The sequence below is a fragment of the Pholcus phalangioides genome, unplaced genomic scaffold (genome assembly GCF_987345545.1).
Source record: "Pholcus phalangioides strain wild (caught in Gottingen) unplaced genomic scaffold, Ppha-v1.0 ptg000007l_1, whole genome shotgun sequence".
NCBI lineage: Eukaryota > Metazoa > Arthropoda > Arachnida > Araneae > Pholcidae > Pholcus > Pholcus phalangioides.
The window spans coordinates 13,737,335-13,752,670 of record NW_028301600.1 but is presented as its reverse complement, the minus strand read 5'-3'; the positions used below and the strand labels follow the sequence as shown (position 1 = coordinate 13,752,670).

The window sequence follows — 15,336 nt, the reverse complement described above, 5'->3', positions numbered from 1 at the left end:
TGATGAGTTCAGCTAACAAAAAGGGATCAGAATGATTTAACTTTCTTCCCATCCTGGACAAAAACTTGCACTTGGCTAAAAATTCTTTCCATATTACCAGGTTTTGTATCTACAAATGTACTATAATACGCATTTGGACCGTTTAAGACAGGTTTCTATCTCATACCGTGTCTTAGACAGGTTTCACTGTATTAAAAGTGATAGACATTATACAAAGGTCTGACTTTAGTTTAGCAAGAACATGTAAACCCTAAACTCTCAGTTAAACAGACATGGTAATATTCCCCTGCAAAGAATCCTGATTTTTCTCTTCAAAATTTCTTTTTTAATGAGATTCTGAGTTACAGGGCTTCTCAATGATGGGTGTTAATTTCAGACTTAAGTTCAATGGGAAACAGTATATGATTGTGTTCACTATTCTCAAGATTCATATTATTATGAGAGCGCAGCTCAAAACTAGACAGTTGCCTTTTTCCCCTGTTCAGTGACTACTAGGGTGACCCTGTTGACATTGAAATGGTATTAACATTTCTTATATAGGGGATTTTCAGCTGTAATGGTGCTCAACCCACAGTTTTTTAATCTTGACAACTAGTACACAGTATCACTGATTTCTTTTTTAAGTATTCACATTAAAATTTGCGAAATGTAACAAAACTGTCAAAAGAACAAAAAAATAGAAAAAGTAATCGATGAAATCAAGGCCGGAACTGGGGAGGGGGCAACCGCCCTGGGCGCAAGACTTTAGGGGACGGCAAATATCAGTGAAGAAGAAAAATACCGTTATAAAATCATCAGAATTTAATTGGGGGGTGGAGAAATCATGTTTGTCCCTCCTCATAAAAATCGTAGTCACTACCCTGGATGAAATTGCCGTTAACAATAAATAAGATTGATAACAAAATACAGAACAAGAGGAAAAAATTACTACTCGCTGTACTTAATCATGGGTTGAGTGTGAACTTTGGCATACACCATTCTCATCCGAAATGTGGAACGAGTGGTCAAAGTAAGAGAAAGGGTGAATATTACCCCCCGTCCTGGTCCAAGGTGCCAAACCAGCACCAGCTATAGTAAATATGAACAAAAACTATTTATTCTTAAGCTTCAACAGAGTAAAACAAGACGAGCTGAGGCTTCAAAAAATAAGAACACAAAACTACAGCCAAATCGCTGGATCACTTCCCTTGTGATGAAAGAGAGCACAAACTGATATTGTGACCTCAGAGGAGTGAAAAATTCCAACTTGAACAAAAACACGAAAGTGGAAGGAGGGTCAGTTTTTAGCAATTGACCATTTTGTTTTCCTGGAGCATGCTAAATGTTTGCTTGTCATGGGATGTTACATGACCAACACTGATTAGACATTGAGAGCGATTATGTGTTATTACTGGAGGTGGGAATATTGACATTTTCGGTGAATTCACCCATACAATGATTGTCACTCGTTGGAAATTCACTTTTCTTTTAACATTAAACAAAAGAATAATAGGAAGAAAAAAAAATGCAGGTCAATGTCAATGTATTTCTCGAGACCTTCTGCCGAGAATGATCATTTCTATACATTGAATCGATGTAATTATTGTGGATTACAAAAATGTATCACTGTAATATAGTTTTTCATTGCATATTGTCACCTCAAAAGCCCTAAACTTTGATAGACCAATTGACTGATTGTTGACAGAGGTACAGTATCAGAGGCTGCAACCAGACGCTTGATCAGCCGGGTCAAGCACGCATTAAGGAGGCTCCCCCTTTTAATGTTGAAGTTAAAGAGTGAAATTTTGGTCCGGCGCCCGGGCTACCAGAACTCTCAAGTTCCTCTCTGGTTACAGCCCTACTCAGAATAGGTAAAAAAACCACCCCTTTAAAGCGCTGAACAGGCAATCAGCAATGGCGACAGCTTGCCAAGAACGCCCTTGATAAAGGTTGGCGATGCCCCTGAGAGACTTTGAGAATATTTTGATATCCAGTATTTTGGTTCTTTTCTTTTAGAGAGTTGGACTTGATGTCCACCTATTATCGATGGATTGGACTCGATGTCCAACAATTTAATACTTCCGAATCTTTGAAGGGAGACCCTCATAAAAATCCTCATGTAGGTCTCTTGAGAGTTTTGGGAATACCAATTTCCAGAAAGTCATCTTGACTGTTGTCTGAAGGACTTGTGTGCAAGAATAGAAAGAAAGGAGCCAACAAGAATATTGCTTGTCTTATACTGGTCAATTATCCAATATTTTCTCTGAATTATTTTAGAGCACCTGTTCTGAACAGAAATAAAAAATAAATTGCTTCAGGTGAAACAGTAACAAGAAAATTTTTCAAGCTACCAGGGTTCCAGAATTTTTGGGGTTCCGTCCCTTTTGATTCCGCAGAACCCCAAAAAAGCTCTCACGGAACTCCGGTTGGAAAACCCTGGCATTAGTATTATTTAAGTATGCCACACATTTTTAAGATAGCCCTAAAGAAAAAGGGCCTGTAAAAGGGGTAGCAAATGTGCTCACATATAAAGACACAATAGACTAAAAATTTAGTTAAAACATGCATACTTTCTTGCAATGTTAGGTGTCTGGCATCATCCTGTTGAAACCAGGAGTACTGCTCATCAGTGAAGAATTGAGTAATATCTGTTAAGACCTTAGAGGGTGTATAGGAGTAGAAACAGGGAAACCCATTTTTCTGGTTTGGACTGTCAAGGTCATGTGACCTATGAATGATCTTTTTTTTCCCGAGGTCATTATTTATGTGCTTATCATAGCCTTTTGGAAATGCTGTCTGTCTACTTGCATTCGTTTTGTTGATAATGGTGCTTTCATGCTGTACCTATGTTTGTTATGTAAAGCATGTCAGGGGATTGAATAAGGTTTCACAGGAATAGAATTTTTATTTTATTTTTTCTGATAGATATTAGTTATTAAAGTTTACCATGCAAAGGTGCATACATTAACATTAAAATTACACATTCTGCACAATTTCGTTAATTTTTTAATAAATATAAAAATTTAGTTCAACCAAGTGGTTACAAATATTTCTGCACTTTTGAATAAAAATTTAGTAAAATTTTAATGTATTTTTGCCTATGTGTTTTGCAAGTATATTCATGTTCCTCTTGGCGACCAAATTGTTCATTAACTACAGTAGTTCAGATGCATGCTCTTAACCTATTTTCAACTGCTCTTCCGATTCTTTACGAAATTGCACACAATTTTTTTGTATATGATAACTGGTTACTTGACATATCTGAGCAGTTTGAAAAAATTAGACACTAATTTAGTATGCTTTTCTTTTTAATTAACAATTTAATTAATGCAAACTAATTAACTTTATCCACTTAAAATAATTTATTATGATTGCAGGAAATCTTATATAACATGTAACAAAAGAAGAAAAAATATTTTTTGTTAAAAAATATTTCTGGACAAAAAACATTCCTATCAAAAATTTTTATAATTTTATTGTAAAGTAAATTAAAAACTCTGAATTTTTATCAATTTGTACTGAAAAATGTTCTCTCATTGATTTATAGAATTTCCCTTTATTCCGAAATTATTTTGTTCTCTAATTAATTACTCATCTTTCATTTTTTTCAACCATTTTCTGAAAGTGATTGACAGTCCAAGACAAAAGCTCAGGGTAGCACCCTAGCATGTTATTTCGAGGCTCTGGAGCATACTTTTTCTTGGAGGCCTCCTTGAAAGGTTTATTATGTAAAATAAATGTATATTTTTTGTGGAGCCCCCATTTTGTCTCAGAGCACTGTCCCAGCCTAATTACAGGCCTGCCCGAAGGCCAGATGTCTGACGCAAGAACAAAATTACAAATCGTATAAGATATATTACCAAAGCTGCCATGTTCGGTGGCTAAGTTATGTATCTCTCTAAGCACCTGGTTGGAAGAATGCATGAATGGACTGGTTCCCTGAACTTCTATATATACCTCCTCGAATGTGGAACTAAAACTCTAAAGTAAACAGTGGAATAAAAAAAAATAGGCCCCCACAATCCGACTGTGTAATACAGCATACCTAGCACTATTTAATTTTTTTTTATCATGTAATGACACTTCATGAATAATATGAGGGTTTAAAGTGAGCCAAAAATTTTGTATTGGTCATCTTAAAAATATTTCATACTGCAATAATCCACATATGATTGATGAACTCAAGATTAACATCATTTATGCAATATATCAGACATTAATTCTTTCAGACTTAATGAAGGTCTCGAGCAGTCTGATAAAACAAAGGCGCCTATGTGTCCTTGCAAAAGGTCAACATTTATTGTAAATTGAAAGGTTTTTTTAACTTTTATCAAAGGCAATGTTTCAGTTCATAAGTTTAATCTGTTATTTTCTCTCGAAAAGTACACATTCATTTAAAAAAAACATTCATAAACTATAATTTGCATGCATTTTAAAACACCCTGTAAAATATGCAGATAGGGTGTGAACTGCACCAAACTTTATCTGGATTAAAGTTAGTGGTCACAATGTGACATGAATATGTATTTAATGTTACTGAACATTTTGGAATAAATCAATTTTATTTTTTTTTCAGATGCCCCACGAATCAACTGTTGAACATGAGGAAGGTGCTTATGGAGTCCATGGAGAATTTGATGAGCCAGATGATGAGGTTGCTCAAGAACCCATGCGAAGACGCTCTAGATTGGAAAATAGTGTAAGCTCAGTACCTCATCTTTATGCAGTGACTCCTGATGCCGTCACACATCACCATGATACAGATGATGATGAAGACACTGATAAGTCAGGTGAACATTAATAGGAAATCAACGTGCCTTTAATTTTTTAGCATCATCTTTGATGCTTTACAGAAATGTTTATCTACAAAATATAGGTAAGAGGTGTTGTGCCTCTCGGTTATAATAGACATTTCACACAACTAGATTTTATTCTATAATGATGAACTGTACAATACTTCTCTGAGCATTACTTATTAAATAAATTCAATGAACTTCCAAATGGATATGTATATTGTATGGCATTAAAGAAAAAAGATTTATGTTAATGTAGAAAGTTTGTATATACATACTTTAAAAGAAATTGTACATCTGTCATCAATGTAAAAATTCAGTATTTTTGTAAAGAGAATATTTGTGTGTGTTTTATTCTGTACATTACAGAAGCCTTTAGTTTTGTTCTTGTATCATAAGTTTCTGTATCCTGGTGATTATATTTCAAAAATTGTATGTATTCTTGTATTGCATGAACAAATAAAAAATTTCTCCCTTCTTGAGACTGGTTACTAGATATATTGTAGACTCTGTATGAATTTGGATTCTTATTCCTAGGATTTAAGATTAAAATTAATGTTGCCCCAGACCATTGGATCCAGAGTAGAAGTGTATAAACTACTTACAGTCAGTTTTAAAATGTAGACATTTATTATAATAGATTAACTATATGGAGCAATTATTCAAAATTGTTCTTAAATTGGGCCACTGGATAAGAAGCAAAGATTATCATAGAGTGAGGGAAGGCTGATTTTTTTTTTTTTTCAACCTGAAATTAGCATTAGTAGGAGAAATATGACATTCTTGAAAAAAGAGAAAAAGTTCTGAGAAAGGAAATTATATCGGGACCTCTTGTATAAACAGTCAGATTTAGGATTGATGGGGCCTGTTATATACCCAACTCCAGCTGTCCTATTTAAATCAAATTTCTGGAAAAAAATTCTAAACTTCCTACTTCAATGTATTAAAATTCTGTCATTGAACAATTTCTCCAAAAAAATAACTGATTTTTGAGGCCCTTTACAGACCTCAGGCTACAGCCTGTAGAGAAATCTGTCATAAGGTCTCTGCAACTTTTTTTAGAATGACATTGACCTTAACCGAGCCTTTAAAGCTATGAATACACACAGAAGATTCAACATAAAATCTTGAGACCCACATGAAAAGTTGGGCATAGCCTCTCTAACAAAAAATGTCAGACTGAAAAAGTGATCAGTATTATGGAAACAGTTATCTTTATCCTTGAAAACAACAATAATACAATTGAATAATCGACGTTAAATCTACCCAAAATTCAAAACGAAACATGGCTATACGCGTTTCTGAACTATATGAAATTCCTTCATCAGTAGCAGAAAGAGAATATTGAAAAACTCCTTATAGCGGGAGTTACTCGCTGTTGTAGACAAGAGTCAAATTCAAAAAATTGAATTCAAGAATATGAACAAATTCTTTTTTGAATTTGACTCTTGCCTACAACAGCGAGTAATTCCCGCTATAAGGAGTTTTTCAATATTTTCTTTCTTCTTTGTTTCTGCTACTGATGAAGGAACTTCATATAGTTCTAAAACGCGTATAGCTGTGTTCGTTTTGAATTTTGGGTAGATTTAACGTTGATTATTCAATTGTATTATCAAACCCAAAAGGTAATTCATTTCTATTCAACTTAACAATAGGCACCTTTCTCTGATCTGTGAAGGAATCTTGACACTCACTCTGATCAGTAAGTCTACCGATTCCTTTATTCCTGCAGATCTGTCTACATCGGCATCTTGGAACACCAGAGCCATATTTGTTTGTGCTAGCATACTTATACGGTGTGGAGGCAAAAAGGGAATTGTGTGTGTGCTCACCAAGCTTGCAGTTAGTTGTGTAGCAGCTTTAAGCATTTTTAAAATTTCCCTGATCAGCATTAACTGCAACATTAGAAACCACTAAACCTTCTAGAAATTGCCGACTAATTTTAAAAATATTTTTTTTGATTGCGCAAGAGAAAACTCCTGTTTTCTGTTATTTATACTGTACATTTGATCGTATAACTACCTTGAAGGGAAAGGGAAAAACACATCCTTTCTCTCCCCTTCTATTATCAGAGTTTGAACAAAAGCTGACTCTATCCACTGGCAGTTGATTGATGGGGGAAAACATGTTATCAGGAGAAAAAACTTACAATGGTATCTGAGCTGGGGGTTTGCTGCTATGAGAAAGTTAAGAACCCAAGATATTTTTGGATTGCGGAATAAAACGGATCAAGTTAGACGAGATCCACTGTAATTGCTAAGACATAGGTCTCCAGCTGGTACGCATCAGAACCCTGGAGCTCCATAAAAACTTCTCAAAAGTTCCACTGTATCAAAAGTTTTAAAATTTTTCATTGGTGTTACTAATAAAATTGTTTGTGTTTGGGGTCTGTAGAACATTCTTGTTAACATCAAGGATTTTACACAAAGTAAAACATTGGAACCTCTTGTCTAAGGCACAAAGAAAAAACAGCCACCATGGAACAGAATTTTATTAAATACCATGACATTGAGATCCATGTTACTAATGCCCTGCTTGAATATATGCCCAATGCACAAGAATTTTAATAGAAAGAAAGGACTAATGAGTATAGCAGTACGCTCTACAATCAAGACAATAACGAAACTACCTAATCCAGGACCATAACTAGGATTTTTGTCATGAGGGGCAAACTTGATCAAACCACTATAACTCCATTAAATTCTAGAGAAAAAGTTTTTTTTCATTAAGTTTCGAATAAAAAAGTTTTGTTTTCAATTTTTATTCCTCAAATTTTATGGCCAGAACAGTTTTCCCCCCTTTGAGTTCAGGTTCTATCTCATGTGAATCTAGAACTAAGTTTGGGAACTCCTAAATTTCAAGCTAATTAGGTGCATCCAAGCCTCTCTCAACCAATCATAATCTACCACATCATGCTACCAGTATAAGTTAATTCTACACTGCCATCAGATATGTCCTTGTTGGCCATCACTTGCACTAAAGACATATGCTGCAGAAAAGTCTGTGGAAAAAAAGCAAATCAATCACAACATAACTTAAAAGAACCTCTTGGTCTTGTAAAAAAAAACATTCTGAATTTTAAATCTTTTGAGATAATTTATCACCAAATTTAGTATTGTACACCATAAATCCATGAAAACCATTCAGTGAAAACCTGCCCATCCCATTTAATTTATCAATTAAATGAGATGGGCAGGTTATTTGTTCAATTGAGTTTTGATTGTAATAACCTCACACACATCTAATACTTTATCACCATTTCTTAACATTATAATCTTTTTTAAGTGATATAAACCTGATGCTATGAAGCTTAATATATGTTTAAAGTTCCCTGGTAAATCAAAACAGATTTTACAAGGAAGTATTTTGAGAGAACTTTTATTTGAAAATTTTGAGAAGAAACTCACTTAGGAAAAACGCTATGTACGCCGATGTTGATGTTACAATTCTACAAATATTGTGACCATATTTTTTTATTTAAATACATTTTTTACAATACATACATTTCGTGCTGAAATGTAATTGATCTATAAAAAATTAACACATATATACTTTAATTATTTACTTCAGCCTAAAAGTGAGAGACCCTGTGTGATGGAAAGTTTATTTCTCATTCATCACCCCATATGTTTGTACAAATAAACAATAAATAAAACTTTTATCATGAGATTTGTAAGATTCTTTTCATCGAGAATACTTCACATGTGAAATGTATAACCCTCATACATTTAAAGAAAATTTTCAGTAATTTTTTAATATCTGATGTAGAGATTAAATACATATATACTATTTATATATAACTTGCAAGGCTCCTACTCAAAAAATTAGAAAAAGTAGGAAGGGTACTCCACTTAGACAAAATAATCGCAGCATAATAAAAAAAATACTCTCAAAAAAATTTTTAAATTAAAAACAAAATTCAAACCACTATTTTAGTATACTATAAAATTGACTTGAGCCAAAGCAAAATGATAGAAATAACTTGGTTACAAAACAATTTTTGGCCAAAACGGTACTAGCAACCACAGATAATTCTTTTCTGTCTCTCCTTACAGTATAAATTATATTCTTTTTTTTGGACTCTACCACAGTCCAGTCTGTCAACTCTCTTCGACAATGCACAGCAAATTATGAAGAGACCACTTTCAAAAACAGTGCAAAATGTGTAAATTATAAGGACCATTCTAAATAAGTCAAAGTGAACTAGATTGTTTTACTGCATAGTTTCCCTACCTTTTTGTCCCATCGCCCCCCAATGCAATCTAACCCATAGGATCCTATGATATACCCGTAGCTTCTACCGCCCCCCTGGAACATTCCATCGCCCTCCAGGGGGTGTTAATGCCCACGTTGGGAATCACTGTTTTACTGCATTGTGCATCGTTTTTTCAAAGGGATTTGTTTACATTTTACAATGCCTGTGTAATCATTTTTGACAAATGAAGCACTTTTATTTCCAACTCTTTGCTGAGCATTGTGAATATTGTTTATGCCTTTGTATGAATTAAAAATACAGAAGACAATGCCATTGGTTAGCATCAGAATCACCAAATGTAGAATAGGCCTATGTATCCAACTGCTTTGTTATGCAAACTGTTGTTTCAACTATATATAAAATGTTCACTATAATTTTGAATGATGAAATTTAGTTACTGTCCAAGACCATGAAGTAGTAAATACAAAATTATTTTTTCCTTCCAGACAGAAGTTTTTAATGAGTACTCCACTTGTTGAACTGTTTGATTAAGCAAACAAAAAATTAATAAACCAAAAATGGTCCACATATACCTTCAAAATAACCTTAAAACAATATAATTTCTGCTTTAGCAGAATCATTAATTACAATCAGTGGCATAGCCAGGGGGAACAGGGAGAGGGATTGCTCCCCCAATCCAAACTTTGCATTAGCATATTCTACTGCATAACTTTTGATCTCAAAAAAAAATTATAAAAAAAATTTTCATTGACTAAAATGAATGAGAAAAAAATTCTCCATTTGTATATGCGCCTCTTGCAGTTTCATAGTACTATTCATTTGAGAGTAGAAGAGAAAAAGTGTCGGTTTTCATAACCATTTTTAAAAATCTCTGTCAAACTGTTCATCTGAAAGCATGTTCGGAGCAGCCCCTGTTCCCGCCTTCGTTATAGTCATATATTATTCATATATAATTATTATATTCATTATAATTCATATACAATTATTATATTCATAATAATTCATATACAATTATTATATTCATTATAATTCATATACAATTATTCATATTTTTTTGATAGGGTTGTTAATAAATGAAATATAGCTTATATACCCCGGGTAGTAAATTCTAACATAACACGTTTAAAAAGAAATATGATCATGTTGAGGTAAATCAAGAAGCTACCATTCTTAGATAAGACATATTTTATGATGTATATACAGTCTTTAGATTTTATGATTGCATTTTTAATTGGGTTGCTGTATTTTATTTTAGAAATATATGACATCCATATTTGTTGTAGGCATCTTTTTTTCAACTACCACATTGGGCATTTTGCCTGTTGTGGCCTTGTATTTGTATATTAAAGGACAAAATCTTGTCCACTTCTTGCTATAACTCCCCCCCCCCCCCCGCTATTGGTCATTCTCAGTAGAGCTCTTAGAAATACCTTCCATAGATGCCTCAGTTCTGAGGATATGGCTTCACCAAATGCTTGTTCTGTTGTGAAGAGCCACCAAGAGCTTTGATTAAGGTGCCTTCTGAAGAAATTAAACATAAGAACCTAAAAAGTAATTGGTACGATTAAAGCTCCAAGTAGTTTTGCCTTTTCTTTGGGCACCTTAAGTACAGCTTGAGCTCCTAGAAATACCACCTTATGTATGGGAGACTTGGCTAGATTTAGAGTGCCTAGAAATGCCACGTTATCTGTAGGTGTCTTTGCAAGAGCTACAAGCTTGTCTATGGGGTAGTTTCAAAGACTAGAAAAAGGTGGAAAACAGCTCTGAGCCGTAAAAAAAACACAAAAGTGGTTCTGGAAGAGTTTTTCTTTGAGGTGGGTGAAATAAAAAACCTTTAATCTTGGGTTAATAGCGCTCTGAAATGCAGAGAATGAGAGGAAATTGCAGTTATCTATATTGTATGATAATACATTTTACCGTATCACGGCTGTAACTAGAATTTTGGCCATCAGGGGTAAACATCATATTGCCGCCCCCACAACTTTATAATTCAATAATTTATTAGGGTGTTCTTAGTTCCCATCTAAAACTGCTACCCCTAAATTTTGCTGCTTGGGGTAGTTGTTCACTGTCCCCTACAGTTCCATCTCTGAACTATAATATATGTTAACAATGCATAATTTTGTATTGAAAATGTGACTTTCTCAGAATCATTTATCATTTTCTTTTTCATGGTGTAGTTTCTCTTTTCTTTAAATCACTGTCTCATCATTATTCATATACAACAGTGTGCTGAATTGGAGAAATTATTCCCTGGAAAAAGTTATGACCGGTATGTTTGTTATATATATAACTCATGACACATATATCCTCCTTTGATACATCATTTCTCAAACTTTTGGCCCTATGCCCCAACTTCGTCATCGTTTATCTGCAGCTCCCCATATTGACCTAATGTAAAAAAGAACCACTTCAAATAACTGAATGCGCATGCATCAGTACACCAATGTGTGGCAATTCCCCTAAAAAAAATTGGTGATGAACTGAGGAGCTATGAGCGCGCCATACACTTTGAGAATCTGTTGAATACTTCCGAAATAAAATAATATAAATGCACTATTTATACTTATCACCTTTTTAAAGCAGAATTCCAAGTATTATTTGTATTTTTATTTCTCAACACATTGATGGTCTAACGCAGGGCAGTCGTATGAGCATCAGACAGATTTTTCTGAGGTCCCCCATTCACAAATGCCTGCCTAACAGTTCACTCTCAAAAATTTTAACAGGATCTCATCTTCATGAAGTCACTTTTGCACTTGAGGCACCCTCATTGGGCCTGAGTATGTCCATGAATTATATGGAAAGTTTAAAAGAGTAGCTATAGATACATACGTAGTATAATGTTTCAGAAAAACAAAAGTGCCAGAGAAATGTTAAGTCTAAGCTTAATAGATTATCTAGTGTTTTCAATTAGCACTTATCTAAGAGCTTACTATACGTACTAATATGGACTTTGCTTGTGGTTTGTCAGCACTTACCCGAAGGCCCTCTGGTCAAACAAAGAAGGAAAAACCAAAAACTGCCTAGTCCAAAATGTGCGCCGCCACGGAGCAGCGGCCAGACAAAGGTTTTTCAAAGAGATTCTTTGTTATGCTGCTCTGGGAAGCGGCAGATAAGAGTTGATTAGGGTAAGGGGTGTCGCGCATGGAAAAAAGTTTGAGAAATCCTGCCCTAGTCTGTACCATTCATTGCTTGATATATTTTCATTCTTATCTGGTTTATTATAAAACGCACCCCATGAATTTACTTTACTGAAACTAAATATACATGTACTGTGCGCAATGCCTGCTGAAGTTTTCCAGAGCAGAACTCCCCTTTAAACAGTTTCTCCAAAGGAAGACAGTAGATTAACAGACATGGAAATTATTTCAATTGATTCATACATCTGCCACTTTCGCTTCGATTTGGAAGATGGACAGTGACTTTTCAAACACCTAATATGCCTCAGACATACTTAAATACATTATGAACACATACGACAATTTCTGGCACACACAAATTATGTTGTGCGTCTGCAATCTAGTAGCATGTGATAGCCACTGTGCGATCGCGTGGGCATCATGATGGATTTATATTGCGATGATCCAGGTTTTAACCCTACCAGAGGCTCAGTGGTGGTTGACTGGAGTGCTTTTTTTTTTTCTTGGTTTTCCAATTTCGAGGTATGAATATTAACAGGTCTTCCATTTGAAAAATTTTCCTTCAAAAAGCAGGCAGGTTTTCAGCGAGATATTTGCATAACACAAAACTTCAGGCATCTGCCAGTTTTACATGTGGACAACAGATGGCGAAAATCTCTCGAATACAAACCACGCATAACTATGACATCATAGATACATTATGGCCACACATAATATAAGAAAGAACTTTCTGGCATGCACCAATTTGTTAGAAATTCTATAGAGAAATTTTTTGGAAGTACATGCATAATTGAGTAGTAGTAATGTATATGTGATATGTACTTACGATAAGAGTGTACCATGATGAAAGCAATTGTATGAAAGCATGAAGATTTTTCTGTACTTTCACATCTTGAATTAATTTTTTAGAGAGAATATATATATATTTTTTCATTTTATTTTCCTATCATTTTTCATATTTTAGTGTAAAATTTTTTTTAAGCACCTTTTTGGGCGATTTCCCAATTGTGTTTTTGGTGTTTGTATTTGTATAAGTACACAAAACACAAGATATAACTTACATTTCTTAAACTAATCAAAAATTATAATAAATTAATCAATTGAAAAGTAATTAATTTAATATGAAAAATATAACATCAATTAAAAACAAAAAATAAATTTAATTTGATTTTTAAATTGAAAACTTTTTAAAATTCTTTCTACGAATGCATAATTTTGAGATTGTGCCTAAAGCAGGAGCAAAAAATGGCACCTTTCCGAATTTCGCTCCCCCCACTGACCAAAACCTGGCTATGCCACTGATTACAATCTATGACATTTGTATTATTTGGCAATATATTGATGATTCCCTCTCAATTAAAATCAATTACACAAATTTTGTTGATAAGATTTGATAAAAAAGTTGGAAAAGGAGAACGAAAACTAGAAGGTAGGACAAAACCAAGGAAGTAGGGCAGAAGTAGGACATTTAACCAAAATGTAGGACAAGTGGGAACCCCGCTGTCAGTATTGAGCACACAAGAGCATGCAAATAAATTTAACTCATCAGATGACGTCATACCTTTTTCTGTATATATGTATCTTGTTTTCTTCAAAGAAGGAATGATGTGATGATGATAACAGTCGGATAATCTGTTACGTACAGATAATTTTTTTTGATCGAATAAAGGTTGGTGAATTTTTATCATTGATAAATGCTCTCTTTAACTGCAACCTCAATAACTTCATGACAATTTACTGAATTTCTCACAAAAATAATGAAAGGGATAGAGATTTCCATAATATTTTTTATTACTTGTGTGCATAAAAAAGTTTAATACATATTATACCTACAAAAAAACTATCAAAGAAGAATACCTGAGCACATGATATGAACAATAAAAATTTATTACAGATATAAGTGAAATATTTATAAAAACCAGGATGATGCAACCAAATAGAGTAACAAATTCATTAACACACAAATACTTCTGCCTCACATACAAGTGAGATGATCACATATTAATCACACCAATTATTTATTTCAAAGCATCTGATCAGGCCAACCCATATTATTTGATTTTAATATATATTTCTAATTGATATATCAAACAATTTATAAGATAAATTGTATGAATGATGCAATGTGAATGAAATAGATATATATACTATTCATTTTCATAGTTAGAAATAAAATCTTAAGTATGAGCCTTTCACATAATAAAAAAAGTTTGGCACTTATTCAATAAATCAGACTTTGGAATAAAAAATGAAAATGGTTAGACATCCAAATTTTCATACTGAAAGTATTAAATTTTATGAACTTGATAGAATATAACACACACATTCCACGTAAATTTCCATTTGCACAGCACTATTCAACTATATATAATTTATATAAGTATAAAAACTAAAGAATGGAATGTTTTAGTACTTGAAAAAAATGTAAAAATAGTATGAAAATGTCTATTTTTTTATATAACTTAAGCAATTTGAAGTTTTACAGGAATTACTATATTAACAGCTTTCCATGTTTGGAAAAAAACCACAGTCCGGATATAATGAAATCGCACAGGAATGTGAAAAACATTCATAATATCCAATATTCAATGTAATCGGCACATGACAAATACTTGAGCTTAAGTTTAATGGAAGGAATCCACTTGAAGCAGCATTTCTCATCCCATGGTCTGCAAATGTGGTCCACAGAAAGACTTGAAAATTTAATTGTAAGTAAAATGAAAATTATTCACGTCTTAAATATTAGCAATATCCATAAAATATCAATATTGATAAACGATAATGAATAAAATGTTAACGGTATTAAAATGTAACTAAATAAAACAAATGATATTGAATAAAATATTCAACCCATATACTGTAAGTCAGTGGTTCTAAAAGTCTGCACAGCGGCTCCTGGGGGCATCCCTAACCTACGTCAGTGAAAAGCTGCAGTCAGTGTTACGTGTACCTGTTTGGTGATTTGAAGTGGTTCTTTATTACACTATCTTGGAGAGCTGTGGGTAATGAGAGAGACAAAGGAGTTTCTGCCGGATAATAAGGGGCCACAACAAGTTGGAAAAGTTAGATATACACTACTGAAGGAAATTGAGATATTTAAAAAAATAACTATACAAAATATATATAAAAAAAAGTCTGAGATGAGAAAAAAATTTGAAGGTTTGAGTCTATGTAATACTATGGGTATTTTTCAAAAAGAAAATTG

General features: G+C 33.4%; 1 protein-coding gene across 6 annotated transcripts in view; it reads left to right on the top strand.

Moving 5' to 3' along the window:
• Window positions 1-5,254, top strand: part of Nt5b (5' nucleotidase B) — a 294,946-nt gene extending 289,692 nt beyond the window's left edge. For all 6 annotated transcript variants that reach the window (XM_089232682.1, XM_089232683.1, XM_089232686.1 and 3 more), the window contains one exon: window positions 4,556-5,254. In XM_089232682.1, coding sequence (XP_089088808.1) covers window positions 4,556-4,780 — 225 coding nt within the window. In that variant the 3' untranslated portion in view covers window positions 4,781-5,254. The remainder of the gene's footprint in view (window positions 1-4,555) is intronic.
• Window positions 5,255-15,336: the final 10,082 nt, after the last annotated feature.